Source organism: Gouania willdenowi, chromosome 4 (genome assembly GCF_900634775.1).
Source record: "Gouania willdenowi chromosome 4, fGouWil2.1, whole genome shotgun sequence".
In the NCBI taxonomy this organism is placed as follows: domain Eukaryota; kingdom Metazoa; phylum Chordata; class Actinopteri; order Blenniiformes; family Gobiesocidae; genus Gouania; species Gouania willdenowi.
Window position 1 is genome coordinate 9,304,620 of NC_041047.1, and position 21,230 is coordinate 9,325,849.

The following is a 21,230-nucleotide window of genomic DNA, read 5'->3' on the forward strand; positions in this document are numbered from 1 at the left end:
ATTTTTTACCTAATTATGCCAAAAAAAACCTCCATACTGCAGCTTTAATGTAAAATGTACCTTGCATATTTTTGACATAAAGTCCTAAAGTATAGCGCTCTTATCTGATATGGTGCCATAAAACAGCGCAGATGTGCCTTACCCAGGCTTGAATGCTGCAGGGTGGGTGATGGAGAGCGAGCAGCATGCAGGAAGGGGTCTGGCTGCCCCACGTTACCTGGTCCGAGAAACGAACCCATCACATCCTGAGGCTTGGGCATCGGAGCAGCACCAAAGGGATCGAAAGCTGACAACAACAACAAAGACAAACACGTTCCTTGATGTATGGGTGTGAGGGCAAAAGTGGGCGTGGCTTTAAACATCCTCTACTGTCTCACCTGGTGGTGCAGATGGACAGGGCGAGGCAGTGTTAGAGGCCACTTTATGCGGTGTGGACTGAGCAGAGGACGACCCGCTGGTCGGCTGAGCTGGGCCCCCAAACAAGTCCCCCAGCAGGTCAGCGGCCACACCCGCTGTGGGCTGATTGGACGAGCAGGGAGGCGTCATCTCTGCTCTATCCAGCCCTAGCAGATCCACTTCCTGGGTGGGTGCGGGGGCGGTTGGTGCTGATGCAGGACGTTCTGGTTTCTGTGGGGCGTTGCTGAGGCTGCTTCGCTGGCTGGAGAGAGAGAGCATCTCATCGTCTGATGGTTCACTGTCCTCGCCGTGGCTCCGCCCATCTGGACCTCCCTGGGGTCGGCTCGGCTCTGCAAAGTGACAGAAAAAGACAGAATAAAAAAGCATGTGGGTCAGAAGAGAGACTTCACTGGTCTCCAAAAAGCTACAACTATAGTACTACTTAATTACAAGTTCATTTTGTCTTCTTTTTTCAAAACAACATAATAAGGTTTCATTTATTCAGACAACTTTTTTCAGGAAATTTGCTTTGAATTTTGCTTAGATCATGTTTCAACTGCCAACTGTCAGTCTTGTCTGAATAAATCAAACCATAACATAATATAGCACTACTTGTCTGCAAAGCTTTGTGCTAAAGGAAGCGTCTCAATTACAGCAGCAAAATACATTCTCGGAGTGAATCTATGTGTCAGTGTCTCAATCTATTTGCAGTTTACAAATTATACAGGACTTCATGAAGTGTTGGTGTGTAATCCACGGCTCACAGAGCAAGGAACTGAGAGCAACGTCTCACTTATTGTTTTTTAAACCTATTCCAAGGGTCCTCGGAGTGGGATGGGTGGGTATGGGATAAATGGGGTGTATTTTACTCTACTTTTCTTCTATGCATACTTGTGTTGTAAAGACTGAGAACAGAGGGACAAACTTATTGTAGTCTTGATTGCTTTATTTTGATCCGTCATTTATTTATCCTTTGTTCAATATTGCAGTATGTACTGTATATGCAAGTTATCTGTCCTCTCTGTATACTCCCCTCTAATAATACACAACGCTATGTACTTTTTTGAAAATAGTAAAAATTTCATTTAAAAAAAGGAAAACATTTGTTGACGTGGATTTGTATATGTGCGTAGTGGCCAGATTGAGAAGTTTCCCTCTAACTGTATATAATAATAACCCGAAATAAATGATTTTGAGGCCTTTTGTTAGATTTTGACAGACAGCATTAAATATCCCAATTATTAAATGCCCTTTTAATGTAAAGAGTCTCTATCAATTTAATCTAAATTGAATTGTAGTCACTGTATAACCTGTATCATGAATAGGCTCTAATAACCCTGATCTACTCGTCTTACCCTCCAGATCCAATCCCTCCATCTCGTCTTGCAGGAACAAAACAGTAGGTGTGAGAACTCACGCATTTATTATAAACCGATGGGTTAAAGACATTTTGACCTTAAACATACAATATTCTGTAACACTTTGCTTGAAGTTTTATGCATAAGGTAGACATTATGCTGTCATTAGCATGAATAAGGTGTCATGAAGGTGGTCATTAAGTGTAATTCGCTAAATTATGACACCTTTGGAGGTATGTTGGCATTTTATTTATATCTAGTGGGGTTTAGCAGGGTTCAGGGTTAGGGGTTATTGTTACAGTTAGGGTTGAGGCGGGCATACGCTGCGATTTTGTCAATCGTTGCACTCAGCTCCAGCTTATATAGTGCGACTCAAATGCAGAGTCCGAATGTTTGTAGCTCAGGATTCATGTTCTGACACTATACGGACCGACACTCTGACTGACTGCTCACACTTTACGTCCATACATGACACCTCGGGGTCTTGTTTCCAGAAATGCAACGTAAAAATTAGAAGAAGAAGAATAACTCTGAAGCGTCGCCAATAAAACAGAAGAAGAAGAACCGGGAAGTGGGTAGACACTCCTAAATTTCAGCAAAAAGAGCTTTAAAAAAGAAAAGGCGGCAATGTGATGGACCTGGAACAGGCCGTCCATTTTGCAGCGGTCCTACGGTGTTCGCGCATGCATGAGAGTTTGAGGCAAGCCGCTCCGTGGCAAGGCATCAACAGTGCAATACCCTCATGAGGAGCGACCAGGATTTCAAACAGGTTGATTTTCTTACGACCATACGATTGCTGATTGGGAGCTGGTCGTTGAGGTGTTAATCGCTTCTCGTGACCCCATGTATACGACACGATGCACAACACGCGATTTAGCAGAGACTCAGCCCAATCTCAAAAATAGACGCACACGTAAAAAATCAGCTCAAAATGGGCCAAAAAACGTCAAGTGTATGCCCACCTTTAAGGGATAGGGTTAGGAGTTATGGTAAGGAAGGGTTAGGTTAGGGTAATGAACAACACTTAATGACAGCCTTCATGACACCTTATTCATACTAATGACAGGTGTCACGACATATTAGTGACAGCGTTAATGTCAGCCTTTATGTATAAAACTTCAAGTAAAGGGTTATTGAATATTCTACAATTGAATAAAGAAGTGCTTATATCAGAGTTTTAAATGCAGGCCGATGTAATCCATTTCTCTTCTTTTTTTGCTGATATCGGACCTTTATCCAGTATCAAAATGGGATTGTGACACGCTTAATCAGTGTTAAACATCAGTGTCATTACTACAGTACCAGCGACTGCTAATGCATCCTGGTGTTCCTGGTGGCCGGAGAACAGCACAGTGGGACTCAGGTCTTTACAAGGAAACTGCTCCCATGGAGGTGTCAGATCTTTCTGTTTGTCAACCCCTTCTACCTCCATGTCCAGTATAACCTGGAAGAGCTGGGGATACTTCTCAGGAGAGTCACATGCATCCAGCTCTGGTCTAAAAACGAGAGAAGTAACATAGAAACACTGCCGTTATCGTTTAAATACCAAATAGCACCAGATTATTTCCACCAGATAACAACAATTTCTTACTTGTTAAACTTTAACACTGTGGTGCCAGGAGAAATGAAGCCGGTGTGGAACTGGATCTGGAAGATCTGGGTGTTGGAAACCTAAAAGTAGTTGGACTAAAGTTATTGTTTTCTTCACTAATACTTCACTAATAACTTCAATGTAGCACCAATACATTTTCATGCACAAGTTGTAAACACATTAATTTAACTTACATTTAATTTACCATATGTGTTAGAACTAGTGGTAGGACTCAATTAAAAATATGAATTTAGTTAATTAGAGACTTTGTAATTAATTAATCCATTAATCTATATTAATTAATTCCATTTTTGACACGGGAAGTAACGTTTTTCCAATTTAAATGGATTTTGTAAATGATATTTCCATCATTGAGTACAAACATAATGTGCAATATGAATCAAGAACATTATGATTGCATTGTTCACAAAGCACATACAAACTTAAATTTAAGTAAGCTATATTCATGCTTCACAGGATTTTCTGTAAACGTTCTAAAACAAATGTGTTTTTGTGTATTAAGATAAAAAACAGCACTTAGTACAGAACATTCCAGAGAAGTGAAAACTGAACAGTGCAAAATAGTTGGCATGAAATAAACTCTTTTCTTGCACAATTTGCACACAACTGGGCTTCATGCGGTGTTATTTATTTATGTATTTATTGGTTTATTTAACAGGGACAGCATACATTAATATCCATACAGAAAATGTACCAGGTTTAGCCAGAAGGCTATTTCTATGAACTAAAATTAACGGCCACGAAGCACAGCAACGACTTCTTCCAGACTTCTCCCGTTTCTTGTATTTTAGTCTGTTCATCAGTATTATTCGTATACTGTACCGGGAACTTGTGAAATGAGAAAGGTTCCGCGCTGTTTGGAGTGCAAAACAAAACGTTTTTTTTTTTTTGCGCTATTTTGTTGCAATTAACGCATTAAAGTCCCAGCCCTAGTTAGAACATCTATTTTTGGAAAAAAAAATGCCTAAAATATTTCTTTATTATGGATGAAAAATGAAAAATTTCAGCTATTTATCATTCACTGTTTTATGATGAATTACACTTCTAGTTTCTATTGTTTAGTGTCAAAAAAGAGGCAACCACATTAATATACAATCAGGAAATCAGGAATCAGAGGCAGAAAAAAGCTAAAATGATTTTTTAAGACGTGTTTTTGGAGACTGGCTTCAAGACAAAGCTCCCCCAAAACAAAGAAGTTACAATGGCAAAGAGGGGATTTGAAGGGTACCTTGGCCTGCAGGCGTCCTCCAATGGTTGACCTCATGTGGTAGACGGAGACCACGACATCCCCCTGTACACTGACACCCAGAGGGAAAACAACCTTTCCCTCCTGCACCCTGTGCTCTCTGACCATGCAGAGACAGAGGAGACAGCATGATGAAAAGCGTAAAAGAGGATTTGTCTGCACTGCAGCCTACAACATAAAACACACGCTCATGAACGCACCTCATCCTCTCATACTCCTGTGCGGTTGTGAAGATCTTGGTCTCTCCGATGAGGACGTCACAGAAAGGCCTGCAGCCACTGCGCTGCTTGTTGAAGCAGGGGACTGGACTCATCGTGAGGGCCTTGATCACTAAAGGCTTAGAGTGAGGTAAGCTGGGCTTCTCTGACACCATGCTGCACACGTAGCCGATGTACCTGCATGTAGAGGACACCAAGAGATGTGGTTTTTTTTATGAGTGATCGTGTCCCTAAACCTTTCAAATACAAACTGTAATGTATACAATATGTGGATATCAGGGTTAGGGTCAATAACATTTTTAAATTACAATTACGTCTTCAATTATCCATGTTCAATTACAACTCAATTAATACTATTATTACTGTACAAATATAATGCCTATGATTTCCTTTTCCCAATAGGTGGCGCTATGACTATGAATGACGGTTGGTTTAAACCATAACTATTTTTTTTGTCATACAAATGAAAGCTTCTCTAATTACATCATAATTGTAATTAATTACCAATGTGTTCAATGAAATACTTGAAAATGTGATCCAAGAAGGTGAGATGTTATAGTCCTTAAAGACTAAATTAATTGGAAAGTCTTCAACAGTAACGGTTTTGGACTTTTTTTTTCCCACTAGCTTGTTTTATTAATATTCATGCATTAATTGTTAGGGATGCAAACCTGCGGTGTGAAGGCAACAGACCAGATCCCGGTCTTTTGGCGCTGAGCAGCTGCATGGCAGGAACTGGGTTGTTGAAAAGATGGCAGAAGCAGAACATGGCACAGACCAAAACACCGGAAGGAGCTCGACCGTCCTGTGCAAACACAGAACAGACAGTGGTGATCTCTGAGTGATGCATACTGAATTCATAACTCATAATACATTGTTTACCATTAAGTGGCTTTGAAGCGTTTCCCCTTAGAATGTAATAACAACAATATTACTTATTGGGGGACAAAATTGTTTTTTTGGGGCTGATTATGCAAGAAGATGAGAGGCTTCACATAAATCCCCCCCCTCATTTTAACTTCATGTTTTTATTCTAGGTTTGCAAACAGGGGTGGACTGGCCATCTGGCATAGCGGGCATCGTCCTGGTGGGTCGTTGACCCAAACTGAGCCGGTCCGGTTCGTTACGTTTTTTTTTTTTTTGACGAGTGAGTGGAGGCAGACATGGTAACCAGTGGCTAAAAATGGTCTAAAAGTGACAAAAATGTGGCAAGAACAGAGTGAAAAATTACTGAAATGCGCCAAAAGCAGTCCCGAGTGACCAGAAAATGGGCAAAAAAACAGGAACCAGGTGGTATGTAAAGTCAAAGGGTAACTTAAATGGGCGAAATGTGGAACAAAATTAGGGAAAATGTAGGGGAAAAAGGAAACAAGTTGTATTTGGATGAAAAGTGGCCAAAATAATAAAGAAAGGACAAAAAATAGATAGATAGAAGAGAACTTGCAAAAATGAACAAAAAAAGGAAAAAAAAAGGATATGTATTGGCAAAAGGAAGGGCAAAAAGAGGCAAACATTGGACAAAGGAAGTTGCAGAATGGCCAAAGAAAATAGGTAAAAATGGGTTAAAAAGTTTCCCCCTTTTAAGGTTTTCTGGGGGAATAATAAATAAAATTAAAACATAAAGAGCCACATGTTGAGCATCACTGATTTAATAACAGCTTCTACGCTGGTCTGGACATAAAATGCCAGGGCGGAATTTTTGTCCCAGTCCACCCCTGTTTCCAAATCATTTTGGGTACCACACTTAGTTTTTATTACTATTTATATAGAAAGGCTAGTGGTTTTTACTCAGTGGAAAGAGACGTGAAAAAAAAGACAGCTTTTAAAAAAAATTAAATAAAACATTGACAACAACTAAGGATTGCGTTTGTTGCACATCAACAGCTTAAAGATGATTTACTTGGACTTTATTGTGAATCTGAGACGCTGGTGATGACATTGAGGTTCTTACCGAGCATGTGACGACACACACATTCTTGGGGTTCTGTTTGAGCCAGTTATGCATGTTCTTGCACACGGCAAACAGGTTGTGGAGGCTGGGAGCTTGTCGTGAAGGCCAGTTACACTCTGAAACCTGGGAAGGTTTTAAAATCAGCAGGAAGGACAAAAGCATGAGGGGGAGAGATACAGAAATCAAATCAGGGGGGAAGAAAAATCATTAAAATCTGAAATCTGAAAGGAGCAGGTTATTATCAGACAAAAGCATCAGCTGCCATGATGACTCATCAGCATGAGACAGCGAGTCATCAAAGCAGCACTGAAAGGATGCATCTACCAGAGTGTGGCACGCTTTCTTTCATAGAGCCCCTCAGATAATTCTCTGAACATGAACTAAGCAGAAAAACTTAAATGTATCTGGAATGTGTCACTAATAAAGTCTGAAGTGGCAAAACTGATACACACAACACTATAAAAAGTAGAAGACAATTCAAATAACAATAGAAAAATGTCCCACTGTAGTGTGGAGGTGAGTTAAACACACTCACCCGGTTTGAGAATTTGGCGCCACGGTAGTTTCGTTGTGAAAGGTTGAAAACAGTGTAATGGTCGGCATGGCGACTGTCCAGAAAAGAGCGGATGTCCTCAACGTGGTTCTGGTAGCCAATCTGCACGGACTCTGCCGGGTACGTCATCACTGGGGGAGAGAACAGATGAAGAAAGGATTGATGGGATAGATTTCTTCAGTAAACACATCCGAAACTGTATTCAGATCACAAAACAAACCCAGCCTCGTTGTAAACATCACTGGACTTTTCAATTCTCATATATTAACTGGAAAAGAACCTGGATGACATCTTTTTAATTCTTAATTAACAATACAATATGTGAAACCCACTTTAAAATCCTTCACCTTTACTATCCCACCAACAACTATTTATCAAGATTTAAACAAACTGTACATTCTGTCATTTACATCCTGAAAATATTACTCACCTGTTTTTTCAATAACTCACATTCTGGAATTCAATAGAACATTATCTTACACAAAAAAAACTCATAATATAATAGAGCTAAAAATGGAAAACATCATTACTCACTTCACTCACCAATATAGAAAAATAGAAATACTAACCAACATGTTTATTCTGATCAAAAAATACCCCATACATTAAGCAAAATTCTCAAAGTCAATACCCATAACAAAAGTCTACTTAACTGAAATAAACAACTATATAATCTCTGCCAAACATTCTACTATTAAAAATATCCTTTATAAATATCTACAACAAATAGATCAACACAACTCTGTAACCACCTCTATTGTTTGTTTCCTAATCGTGTATTAAACATGTATTATTTTTGTTTTTTCTTCTTTTTCAGCTCACTCAGGAAATTGTTCCCTGTGGAGTGATTGACTGTCTGTCTGTATGTATATAATTTGTAAATATTGTTTGTACACTGCAAATATTTCTGTAAATAAAAAAAATAACAAGTAAAATTAAAAAAAAAGAAAGGGAACTAAAGTTACGTACCTTTGCATTTTGTTACCAACACTGTTTTAAGCCCCACACTCCTCCAGTAAAGCATTATATTATATATATTAATATTATTTTCCTGCTTTACATAACACGTCCTTCAGAGGACAATAAGTTTACTCGTTCCGTATCCTTAATTCTCTTCATCTCTCTGCTAATTAATTGAATCTCTAATTATTTGACTCTGTTTGACAAAAGTCTACTACAGTATATTTACCTATGATGCGAGACGTTATGTAAGCGATGTCCAGCTCCCCTTTGGTGTACCTGCAACACAAACAAAACAAAGAACATGTGTTGGATTCCAGCGTGTCTGAAAACCTAAATAGCAGGAGAGGAAAAAAATGATTATGTTATAAATGGAACATGGGATCATTGTAGAACATACTGCACTACAACAACTAAAGCTAGGTTTAAAATGATGGAGGTAGATTTGATTCTTTATTGTTCAATCCAAAAAAGTTGCTTCAATCAAAAAGTATTTTTTTAATTTAAAAAAATCAGTCAAAAAACACAATTTCAATTTTTTTAAAAAAAGTAAAAGTAGTCAAAGGAAAATCAAAGAAGAAAAGAGTAATTTTCATTACACCTGTATCAATATATTTTCCTCAATGGGAGTTTATCAATCAATCAAATCTTATGTATCGAGCACCTTTCTTACAAATTCAATTGTAGATCAAAGTGCATCACAGAAATGTGCTAATGTGATTGACAAAAGATGAAAAAAATTATAAAAATGTTTAGAGACTAATGCACACAGAAGTAATTTAATAGAACAATTAAAAAGATGACAACATAGGAAAGAGTCAGAGGTAAAAACAAAGCACAGAAGGAATCATTTTCAATGCATAAAATGTTCAAATTTGCATAAAAAGCCATAAAAAATATTTTAAAAATCATAAAGCAGTGCATAAAAGCCAGACTGAGCTTAGTTAATTCATGTGCAGGAATTAAGTCATGCCTTAATAATGATTTCACAAATATTTCAGTAATATTCATTTATTTATAACAGCCTGTGCACAATTGTTAAAAACAAACAGTTTAAATTAAAAACCTGAATATGTTTTCTCTTTGTTGTGCTTCTACTAACCCGCCTCCTCCAGCTACATCATCCTACCAATCCACACACACACATACACACACACCCAACCCTGATGAAATGAAACCTTCTGTATCAGCAGAGCATTGACCATTATTTGGCACAATGAACTGCAATGAATAATTCAGCGGAAGGAGCAACGTTGGCATCAAGGGGAGGAGTCAGTGCACCGGGGAATATAGGACTCATCTGAGATGTGCCCTGGGCGAGGTAAAGTTGCTGAGTCAATAGTGGGAGTGTGTGTGTGTGTGTGTGTGTTTGTGTTTGTGTGTCTTTTTCTGACAGTATAAGGGCTTCCTTTGTGCTCCTCTGTGTACAAACACACACTGGGTGGGGATGAGCGAGTGGTGCCAGACTCTGGCTTTCTCTGCTCCACCTCTACATGCAGCTCCAACATGGACTGATATACAGTATATTATCAACAAATTGAAGGGTTTAGTTTACCTCTGATCCAAAATGCATTTTCTCCACAGTGTGTGACAGACATTCATTCTTCTTCCAGCAAATCATTTCAAACAACATGAGTAAAATAGCAACAACCATTGCATCATTTCACTAAATAATGCAATGACACATTACGGGGAACAACAATAGATCAATACGTCTCTAATATCATTAAAAAATGTATCATACAAACAATCACTATCACATTAGGGGTGCCCCGATCCGATATTGATATCGAATATCGGCCCGATATCAGCCAGAAAATTAATATCGGATTTTATCGGATTGAATCTAAAATCTTGAATTTTTAACATTCCACACGACAAAATAAGTAATAAAAGTATGTAAGATTTGTGCTGATATCATATCAGATCAATATCTATATCAACCAACACTCAAAGAAAAAAAAAAAAATGGCAATATTGGTATCGTATCGGAAGTGAAAAAGTTGTATCGGAACATCCCTATTTCTCGTGTTGGACTTGTCTTTTATTTTGAAAGAAACTTTTTTATTTTGACAGGCATGCTGTGAAATGCATGTAGCAAATATATAGATTTATGTTTACAAAAAGATTATATATATGTGTGTTTTTAACAGCTATTTTTGAAAATTAACTAAATTTGGTTGGTTGAATTCTAAAAAAAAAAAAGAAGTGGGTTGGAATTAATTGACCGTGGCAAAATGTGGGTCCCAGGGTGAGAACCCCTGGTTTAAAACACTTCCGCAAACAGACTGGTCAAAGCTTGTGAAACAAAAACATAAATCAGGCAAAGAACAAGGAAAAGTTGTTTGCATTAGTTTAAACTGTGTCTCTTTAGGACATTGCACAATAAAAACAGAGTACATATGTATATATTCTGTTCTTATTGTGCAATGTCCTTATTGCCCAATTGTCTTTCCTCTTTCTCTCTGTACTGTTTCATTATGCTGTTTATTAATGTGTTTATTTATCTACTGCTGCTAAAACACTGAAAAATTCCCCTTTGTGGGACAATAAAGGTTATCTTATCTTAACTTATCTTAATTTAATCATGCAATAGTATAGTGACTCGCTTTTAGTATAAACTTTATACGGATGTATGTATCAGTTTAAAGTGGCATCAATATTTTCTGCATCTGGTCAATATGTATCAGAATAAAACAATGGTTCTTTCTGATTGACAATCACGGACTTGTCATATGTCAACAATCGTAGAACACAGATTGACGCCCAAGATATAAATATAATAAAACAGACTTTTCTATGACAACTAACCAACAATCAACAGTTAATAATGTATGCATATGTAGGCAGAGTAAACAAACAGTCAGACACACACTCATGTCTGCTGACAGAGAAATTAGAATAAGAAACATTAGAATAAAATACAAACTCTCCTGCATCGGCCATTAAAGGGTACCTGTAGTAGAAATATACACACAGCATATAACAAAAAATGTATTTAATGTCTTACCAATAAACAAAATAAGTGCACCTTTTTATATGAAGAAAAAAAACATTAAAATTACTTTATTTTTTTGTTGATCAACATGGCCTGTCGCTTTAAAGAAATGGTGCATTGTGGGAGGTAGAGGCGTAACAAGTCTGTTGACATTGTGGGAAGTGTAGTTTTTCTGTTGGCTCTTGGCACAAAGCAGCCATGTGTAACCTCTCCTTCAGTGATAAACTGCAGTATCCACGTTGTACGTTAGAGAGGATTCTCGCCAACTGCCTGACAGACAGAGATGTTTCTAGCAGCAGAAACGAGACACAGCTGAGTAGTTAGGTGTTAAAACTGCACAAATATGGCTAGTAACTGTGATGAAAGCTGCGTGAAAGGATATCTGTTCATTGACGTGATGATAATCCACTACCTCAGAGGATCTGCACCTGACGACGTTCTAATGAACAGGTAAATCCTCCTGACAGTTTATCATTTAGCCACAAGGAACAATGTGGTGGGGATGTGGTTAGTGCCATGACAGCCCCCCATAGTATCCCCTGTAAGCAGACATGTAGTAGTGCTCTGACATTTACAAGCTGCATTGAAACTTTCAGTGAAGGAATTCTGTCGGGACCGCATCTGATTTCAGACGTAACTTTGACTGGGTGCCCATTAGCTTAGCCCATTAGCTTAGCCCATTAGCTTAGCCCATTGGCTTAGCCCATTGGCTTAGCCCATTGGCTTAGCCCATTGGCTTAGCCCATTGGCTTAGCCCATTGGCTTAGCCCATTGGCTTAGCCCATTAGCTTGACCCATTGGCTTAGCCCATTAGCTTAGCCCATTAGCTTAGCCCATTGGCTTGACCCATTGGCTTAGCCCATTGGCTTAGCCCATTAGCTTAGCCCATTAGCTTGACCCATTGGCTTAGCCCATTGGCTTAGCCCATTAGCTTAGCCCATTAGCTTAACTCTGACATAGAGTCGTTATTTGGTTTAAAGACGCAAAAGAAATGTTTCTGCTGGGTTTTCTCTTGTTGTTATAGCAACCATTGCCCCTCACTCCGCCATTCTTCAGAAACTGTAGATCAAAGCTCACTGTTGCCTAGCAACAGCTAACAGGAATCAACGAACGTAATTCATATCCTGTCTAAAATGGTGACTCTCCATAGTTTATGCCCCAAGGAATGAAATAGTTATTTTAATGTGTTTTTTTGCACATATTTTGTTTATTGGTAATACACATTTTATGTTATATACATTTCCACTACAGGTACCCATTAAGTTTAAACTAGTAACTTTGTGAAATAGCTTGATCTAGAGCAGACATAGGCAACTGGAGGCACGGGGGCCACATGTGGCCATCGGTCTAATTTCGTAAAGCCCCCAAAACAAAATTGTAAGTTTGGAAGTTGGAAGTTATATGAAGAACAACATATAAACTCCAGAAACAAAGAATGCGACGGCAAAATGCACACAATGTCAATAAAAGTACAGAAAGTTAAAAAAAAAAAACACAAAAAGATAAATAACAATTCAAAACAAGATTCATAAAACAAACGAAATGACAACAAGGATGCACTAAAAAACCACTTAAACACACAATGACTACAAAAACAAAAACACATACAAAAGGATTTGAAAGACACACAAAATTACACAGAATGACAAAAATACACAAAATGACAATAAGAACAGAAAAAATATAACAAAACACATATGACAAAAATTTTCCATATTGACAAAAAAATCTACAAAATGACTTTAAAAACACACGAAATGTGTGTTTTCAAGCTTGTATTATTGCTCAAATTGGTCATTCTTTTACGTGCTTACATGAATTTTGATAATGTGGCCCTGGGATCAGACAATCACATTTTTGTGGCCCCCGCTGTTAAAGAAGTTTCCCATCTCTGATCTAGAGTATATATAAAAGTATGAAGACTATGCAAAATCCACATAGAAATACTTTATCGGTCAACACCACATTTTAGCTCATCTGTCATGAGTATTTGCAGTGCAGTGCAGTTTTACCATGTTGCATTTAAAATCATACCCACCAAAAATCATGCATGTGTTCTCAATGTTACTAGTACTGACCTAGTAAAGTATCATAGTAACTGAGACTTACGTGGCAACTTGACTCATGACTTTAGTGGAGGTGTCCTTCAGTGTGTCCTTTAGGTTGTCTTTAAAGTTGCTGAAGAACTTCCCGGCTCCTCCTTTGACCATATCCAACAGCCCGCCGCCATAGCTGGCGTCCATTTCTGGAGAGGAAAATGTAATCACAAAATAAGCACAAAAAGTAAACCAAGAATGAAAATATGAAATTTTTTGTCTCATTTTATCTTTAACTTGTTGTTATTTTATATTTCACAATTTAACCACAGACTATGTGTGAAGGAATGACAGCTAAACACACCGAATATATAGACATCAACCTGATCTGTACACACATGCATCAGTGTCCCTCCTTAGTCATAAACTGTGTCAATAAATGGAAACCCTGATGTCCTCTCATATTAAAATTAGTAGATCAGAGAAATGGAAACAAATCATATTAAACTAACATCAAGTCCAGGGAGCAAGAAAAACCCAGTGAAGCCAAACTGTATTCTATTAAAACAAAAGATAAAAATAACATGGTTTAGCATTAACTTAAAGCTTCTATTTATTACAGTAAACTACTACTACTACTATAAATCTTTAGCGCTGGTGTCATTTTTCTATTAACGCTATAAACCAGCAGTTCTCAACTGGTGGGTCGGGACCCAAAAGTGGGTCACAGACAGATGGTCAAAAATAAAAAACAATACTATATTGTCTCTCATCTTGGACTTGTCTTTCTTTTTAAAATAAACATGTATTTTGACAGGAATGCTGTGAAATGCATGTTGCACAGGAAAATATATAGATTTATGTTTGAAAAAAGATTATATATGTATTTCTATTTTTGAAAAACTAAGTTTGGTTGGTTGAATTCTAAAAAAAAAATTAAATGGGTCGCAATTTTATGTCTGTGGCAAAAATGTGGGTCCCAGGGTGAGAACAGCTGAGAACCCCCTGCTGTAAACAACAATATAGATGATGAAGTGAATGAAGAAGATTCCCAATGGTGAGTTCAAGGAGCTCACAGGGATCAGCTTATCTGCTGTCATATTTGGTCAGCGAGAGTAACTGGGGACGTATGGACAAAAGGACAGTAGGGCTGGGTGATATATTGAGATTCAAGATATTTACGAGTTTTCTATTTCGGCGATATAGAAAATTACAATATTTCCTATATCTAGCTTATTTTCCTATATCGAGCTTATTTTCTTTTAAAGATGGATTTCTGAGTCCTAATCCAGACCTTCCCCTAAAAAAGCCACACTAACTCACTCACACATGCTGTCGTTTATAGGAGAAAAAGCCCAAAGTGGCACATTTTGTGCAACTGTTTGTTGGTCAGATTGGTCAGGTTTCTGGTCAGATTTCATTTTATTATGCTATTTTTACCCATCTCCATTTGTTCTAAGAACCCCAACAACATAGTATTTGAGGTTTATTTTCCCAAATTCGCCTGTTTTCTGGAGTTTTAGCCTCTGAAAAGTCACTCCTAAAAACAGGCTGTTTTTTGGGCCTACATGCATATGCAAGAGTAGGCCTAAACACACGCGCTGCTTCCGCTGCTTGTACTGCTTCGACGTGTGTTTATCACAGCAGCAGCATTAGTAAATTATTAACACTCTTTCCTTCTCCTCCTTACACGTCTGACCACAGGAATAGTCAATTTAAGACGATGGTCCATTGTTTTGTTCGACCGCGAAGTTGCATTGAGTGACAAACCATCCCATAAAGGTGATACAAGGCGGTGTAACGGCTACTAAAAGTGAAACTGTTGTGAGCGCTCTTCGGTTTATCTATATGCTGGATAATCTATATGTGTAAAAATAATAATGGTCATATTAACTGTAATATCAACCTGCCTTTGCCTTTTGTTTTACCTGTGATGTAGTTTGAGAGGGAGGAGCTCACATTCTTATAGGGTAGGAGGAGCCAGGATTGTCAGGAGGAGTTTTCTAAGGAGTTTTCTCCTTATGATGTAATATTGGAGCAAAAATCCAACTCGCCCATTTGGAGCTGGTTTTTTTTTTTTTTACAAAATGTGGAATAACAAGGAAGGGAGGAAACTGAATCCATGAGTTTTGATCCATACCACCCAGTCCTAAAGGACGGGATGAAGAGCAGTTGGTCAGGAGAAGAAATGATAGATTTGCGTCACTCTGCATCATCACTGTGCTGCCCGAGACTGGAACAAACTGTTACAGGGATGGAGAGTTGGTTTTGTGGTTATCCTTAGAAAACACATTGTTATGGTAGGATAGTAAATCTTGGATCTGTCCACAGTTTGAACATTTATAAATCAGTCTGTGTCCTCCACATTATCATTTGCACCACACGTTGTCAGTAATATGGCCTTCAAGCTGTTTTGGTCTCTGATTATCATAAGACATAGGGACAACAAAGATAGTAGTCATTCTCCTTGATAAGCATGGAAGATCTTTGTGTATCTTATGTTGCGTTAGCGACGTTTTATAAACACTACTTTAGACACATTTCATTATTATGCCCAGGAAATCAAAATATACAACCACGGTATGAATTATAGTATTTCTATATTTCACCGTACCTTTAAACCTTTTCCACACTCACAATAAAAGTGAGAAAGTTACCATGTAAGAGACCAGCATCAAAGGCAACTTAGGGTTCAGTGTTTTAACCCCACAGGAGAGGAGTTAAGAAGAATGAAAAGTTTTCAGAGGGATATGAAGATGAGGCAGTGAGATTCAACTCTGTGGTAGTTGGTTTGTAACTAAAAACATAACTCAATAGAGAAGAGAATTGCCAAATATAGGTTATGTTTACGTAGTGCTGACAGGCTTCTGGCCTCATTCTGTGTCACACACCCTCAGTCATTACAGTCGCTGCTTTGAGCAGATGCTTTTTTTTTTGCTTATTTGTCAAAAAAAAATGTTAAAAAATCCAAATAGTACGACATGGGTGTCAAAGGTGGTTGATCATAAGGGGGGGGGGCGCAAATTTCACATGGGGAAACTCTCACTCAATTTCTACATGAATGTAACTTAGTTTGCACTTCCACGTATAAATGATATGGAAAGTATGTAAGGACCCAACAATAACAAAGCAATAAATTACACATTTCAGTCCATGAATAACCTTTACTTTAAATGTCCTTGATTTTGTGTCAATTTTTAAAAATTTCATCTGGGTAAATTTTGTGGATTCATTTGAAGGAAATTGCAAGATTCTGAAAAAAAAAAATGAGAGTTGTTCAACAATTTGAGATTGAAAATAACTGCCATCATGTGAGTTTGACACATACTTTGTAAGATAAATGAATGCTCACAAACAAAATGCTAACCCAGTGGTTCCCAACCTTTTTTAAATGGCGACCCCATTTTGATATCAAGAATTTCTGGCTACCCTAAAGGCATTTTTTTTTCATTATTATTATTATTATTATTATTATTATTATTATTATTATTATTATTATTATTATTATTATAAATAAATATTAATATCATCCAATTATACATTTTATGGCAAATATTGGCTAATAATATCAGTGGACCAATGATATCATCCATCTCCACACTGTCCAGCAGAGTTAAACACACACACACACACACACACACACACACACGAGACTGGCTGAAGGCCAGACAGACACCTGACACGGCTCTCCTCTCCTCTCTTTCCCCTAGCTTACCTCCCAACCTCCCCCCTTACTCCACTGACCCTCCCACCGTCCTCACCCAGCTTCTTTAGTTTCACACCAGTTTTCATCCCAGGAGGTTGACTGACTCCACAGAGCTCTGTAGTGAGGCCATTATAGGCTTAAAACAAGCTCCTATAACACAATTCCAGCACATTTGTTGTCATATTAGCATTTAAAAGCAGTCATTTATCTTTGTTTGCATGTGATAAAGTCTATTAAAACTGCTTTATTCAAACTATTATATGATTGTTTTGTAGCCCAATACATACACTAATCATAATTATTCTGGTTGAATCTGTGATTAGTTTAATGCAGTAGTAGTTTTTCAACCTTGGGGTCGTGATCCCATGTGGAGTCGCTTGGAAATAAAATGGGGTTGCCTGAAATTTCAAGTAATAATTTTTTAATTAATTAATTTATTCATCTATTTTGCACATTTAGAAAAAAATATGATACATAATAGCACAGAAATGGATACACAGTGGAGGAAGAGGCAGAAAAGCTCCAACCGCTTAAATATGAATTATTTTTCAAATTAAAATGCCACACACTATCCCAAGCAACTGTATTCTATGCTTTCACTTGCTGCAGTATAAATCTAGTTCAAATAAAATGCAGTATAAAAAATATCTGAGCTGGCACATCTCATCACTTTGTGCATTAAAACATGTATGTATATATATATATATATATATATAACATATGTACTATATGTTTTAGTCCAGTATAACAAACATGATCAAAAAGCAAATTTTAGAAGAAAAAAAGTCTCTGCTGCTGTCACTATACATTTTTTTATATAAAAATGGGGTCACAACACAAAAAAGGTTGGGAACCACTGGTTTAATGGATCACCTGCTTCCTAATAATAACTTATTTACTAGTTAGAGATACAGTGTCTTCTCTGTTAGATTGCACCACAAAAACCAGGAATCCCTTTCCACATGCATCAGTGCGCATTGGCATTTACCATGTTTTAGTTTCCTTCTTTTCTCCTTCCTTTGATCACCTTTCATACAAACTGACCACAGGACGAGCTGTAACAAAAATTACTTACTTTCTATATTTCCCATCCACTACCAGCTACTGGGATAAAGTGACACATTATCAGCATATATTTAAAGGTTTTGTTACTGGGATAAATAGATTTGCATGAAATAGAATAGAAGTTGTACATTCAACGTTTGCATTGACTATCAAACAAATCTTCATCTTTCAGAGTTTGTCAGAATTTGATCATCACAATAATTTAGTGTTGCTACATTTTTATTACAGAAACTTCTTTCTATTTTTGTTCTGACAGAGAACATGTATGTGAAATTACAATGTTGATTATACATAGGCCTGTTGAACATGCATCATTATAATTTTTTGTGAACAAAATCTAAATAATAATAATATTAATGTCATCAAATACTTTTGGGTTAGATAATAACTCTAATATTAGTCAAAGATTTAGGTGGAAACAATACACAGTGACAATACACATCTGTACAAGTTTATAAAGACTAAACAGCAGATTGTATCCCAGCCAGAACAGCGTAACAATGTATATCAGCGATTCTCAACTGGTGGGTTGGGACACAAAAGTGGGTCACGGACCTGTACTGGGTGGGTCGCAGAAAGCTGGTCAAAAATAAATACATACTTAATGTCTCTCATGTTGGACTTGTCTTTTATTTTGAAAGAAACTTTCCTTTTGGCAGGCATGCTGTGAATGAATGAATGTTGCACAGGAAAATATTTAGATTTATGTTTGAAAAAAGATTATATATGTGTGTTTTCAACTAAATTTGATTGGTTGATTTCTAACAAAAAGTGGGTTGGGATTTAATGATCGTGGTAAAATGTGGGCCCCAGGGTGAGACCAGTTGAGTAAACCCTGATTTATATAATATATCTTCAAAAGTGTTTTTTTCTCATATGCAACATAAATCTGAAACTGTACAGCTTCAATCACAGTTTTTAAAATAAATAAATGGACTAAACAGGCTTATTTTGAAACTAAACTATGATTCTGATGCTTTGATTTCCTTTTGAGTTGTGCCCCAAAGCCACAATTAGACATTTTGCCACATTGTAATTCTCGTTCATATTTGACATTAGAAAGCAATTTCTGATTTGAGCTCTTCCTAAAGGAGGTAAATTAAACAGAAGGACTCCAGTTATTCAGCTGGGATTAGGACAAACTGCACTTTTAAACAAGTAACTGGAATATAAGGCTGTGTTTAAATGTTATGTGCACAGGAGGATGAACTCAGTTTCTCTCTATCGATCAGTGGTTCTCAACCTTTTCAGCCTGTGACCCCCAAAATAAAGGTTCCAGAGACCGGGGACCCCCACTGTAGCTGAAGAACAGTCATGTGGAGACAGGGCCATCTATAAGTGGGAATAAAGGGGAGAGATTTTTGGGGTCCATCCATAAAGTCAGCAAAATGATGGTCCATTGTTCTATGAATCTGTAATAACCACATTTATATATTAATCTGAATAATATCCACTGTTATCCAGGAGGTTTAGTGTTATTTGAGCCATAGTATACACAGTCATCTTAAAGATGTAAATCCTTGTTTTAATCAGAAATAAAATGGGTTAAAAGTGACTAAGAATAGTGGAAAATGTGGTGAAATGGGATTTTATAAACCATAGAAATTGGTTAAAAGTTGTGAAATGAAATGGCCAAAAATGGCCAGAAAAAAAATGGTAAATATTGGAACAATTAGTTTAAACTCACAAATAATGGGCATGACAAATCATGAATGTGGTTAAATTGGCAAAAATAAGCATGGAATGTGGTGAAAAGAGGTTAAAAGTGACAACAATATTCAACATATGCGACATTAGGTGGGAAAAGTGATGGAAAGGGTTTATAAATATGGCAAGTTTAATGTAGTTGCGGAAAAGGGGTTAAAAAAAATAAGCAAAAATGGGCTCAAATTGTTAAAAAAAAATATTCTGGCATTTGGCGTCCCCCTCCCAGTCTCTCGCGACCCCAAGGTTGAGAATCCCTGCTATAGAGAAGTGGTGTGGAGGTGTTATAGAGTCTGACCTGAGCTGTCCATGGTGCTGTAGACGTCCCCTCTCAGTGGCCCTGCCTTCGGTCCGAGGGTGGCCGTGATGGAGGCTCCGATGGAGCTGCTGCCGCTGCTGCTGCTGATCCCTCTGCCGACGCTGAAGCTGTCTCCTCTGCTATCGACCAACTGCAAGGATTCATAGCCATCGTAACTGGTCTTTTTTTTGTAGGCCCCCAGCAAGCTCATAACCAAAGGACGCACACAAATAAGAAGCAAATTATAGACAAAGGAAGCCTCCCCCCAAAAAATGCGCAGTAGGCTTCAGCACAGCTGCTGCTCCTGCTTCTGCTCCTCTACTGCATGTCAGAGAAGGGGGAGCAGGAGAAAAGGAGAGAATGGCCCGGGCTCCTCTGTTTCTGAGGTAATTCTGCCGGCTGATGCTCTCTCCCTCACACCCTCCCCGTCTCTTCCTGGCTCCTCCTCTTTTCTCAGCACTGCATTTTACTACGACACTGCTGATGCTGCCTGTGCAGCGTGATGCTGTCTGCGTGTATCAATGGAGCTGATTAGCAGGAGCTGTGAAACAAATGTGTCAGAACCAAAGGATTTGTGAAGGCTGAAGCTTATTTGATTGATATATATAAAGATAAACTCAAGAATGTAAAATGTACAAAGACTAACAAAATAAATAGATTATTACAGAGTGCAGAGCCCATATTTTAAATGTAAATATAGCAGAATATCAAATTTATTTAATCGTGGCAACAAAAATTGTGATCACGAGTAAAATTTGATTAATTGTGCAGCTCTACTATATAGTATTCATGTAGGTTAGGATGATGGCAGATGATGACCATTTTTACTGAAGTATACTTCCAAGTTTCCTAAGATGCATTTAAAACCTACAACGACAAAAACCTGAATCACACTGAGGCTAAACATCTCTGTTGATTCTCCACCTTTGAAAGTTCTGAAAACATTTTAAGTGAGAAAGTGACCAAGTAGAATATCAACATGAGGTCAATAGATCCATAAAACTTCTGGAGATTTTCAGAGACCCGGTTAACTTCAAAATAAGAGGCCTATTTACAAAAGGGTTAAAAAAAACAAAGAAAGTGTCTATTTGTGCGGTTGCCGTACGGACAACCCCCAGTGCTATTGGTA

General features: G+C 37.7%; 1 protein-coding gene across 3 annotated transcripts in view; it reads right to left on the reverse strand.

Annotated features, from left to right (window-relative positions):
- dnajc6 (DnaJ (Hsp40) homolog, subfamily C, member 6) overlaps window positions 1-21,230 on the reverse strand; it is a 36,892-nt gene that overhangs the window by 9,288 nt on the left and 6,374 nt on the right. Inside the window, exons 2-13 of one of the 3 annotated variants that reach the window (XM_028444563.1) lie at window positions 20,102-20,252; window positions 13,402-13,537; window positions 8,524-8,573; window positions 7,317-7,465; window positions 6,782-6,904; window positions 5,502-5,635; window positions 4,813-5,007; window positions 4,595-4,712; window positions 3,346-3,425; window positions 3,057-3,250; window positions 378-746; window positions 143-286 (exon numbers count right to left, since the gene is read on the reverse strand). In XM_028444563.1, coding sequence (XP_028300364.1) covers window positions 143-286; window positions 378-746; window positions 3,057-3,250; window positions 3,346-3,425; window positions 4,595-4,712; window positions 4,813-5,007; window positions 5,502-5,635; window positions 6,782-6,904; window positions 7,317-7,465; window positions 8,524-8,573; window positions 13,402-13,537; window positions 20,102-20,114 — 1,705 coding nt within the window. In that variant the 5' untranslated portion in view covers window positions 20,115-20,252. Of the gene's footprint in view, window positions 1-142; window positions 287-377; window positions 747-3,056; window positions 3,251-3,345; window positions 3,426-4,594; window positions 4,713-4,812; window positions 5,008-5,501; window positions 5,636-6,781; window positions 6,905-7,316; window positions 7,466-8,523; window positions 8,574-13,401; window positions 13,538-20,101; window positions 20,643-21,230 lie in introns of all 3 variants that reach the window. The other 2 variants (XM_028444562.1, XM_028444561.1) reach the window with 2 other exon arrangements.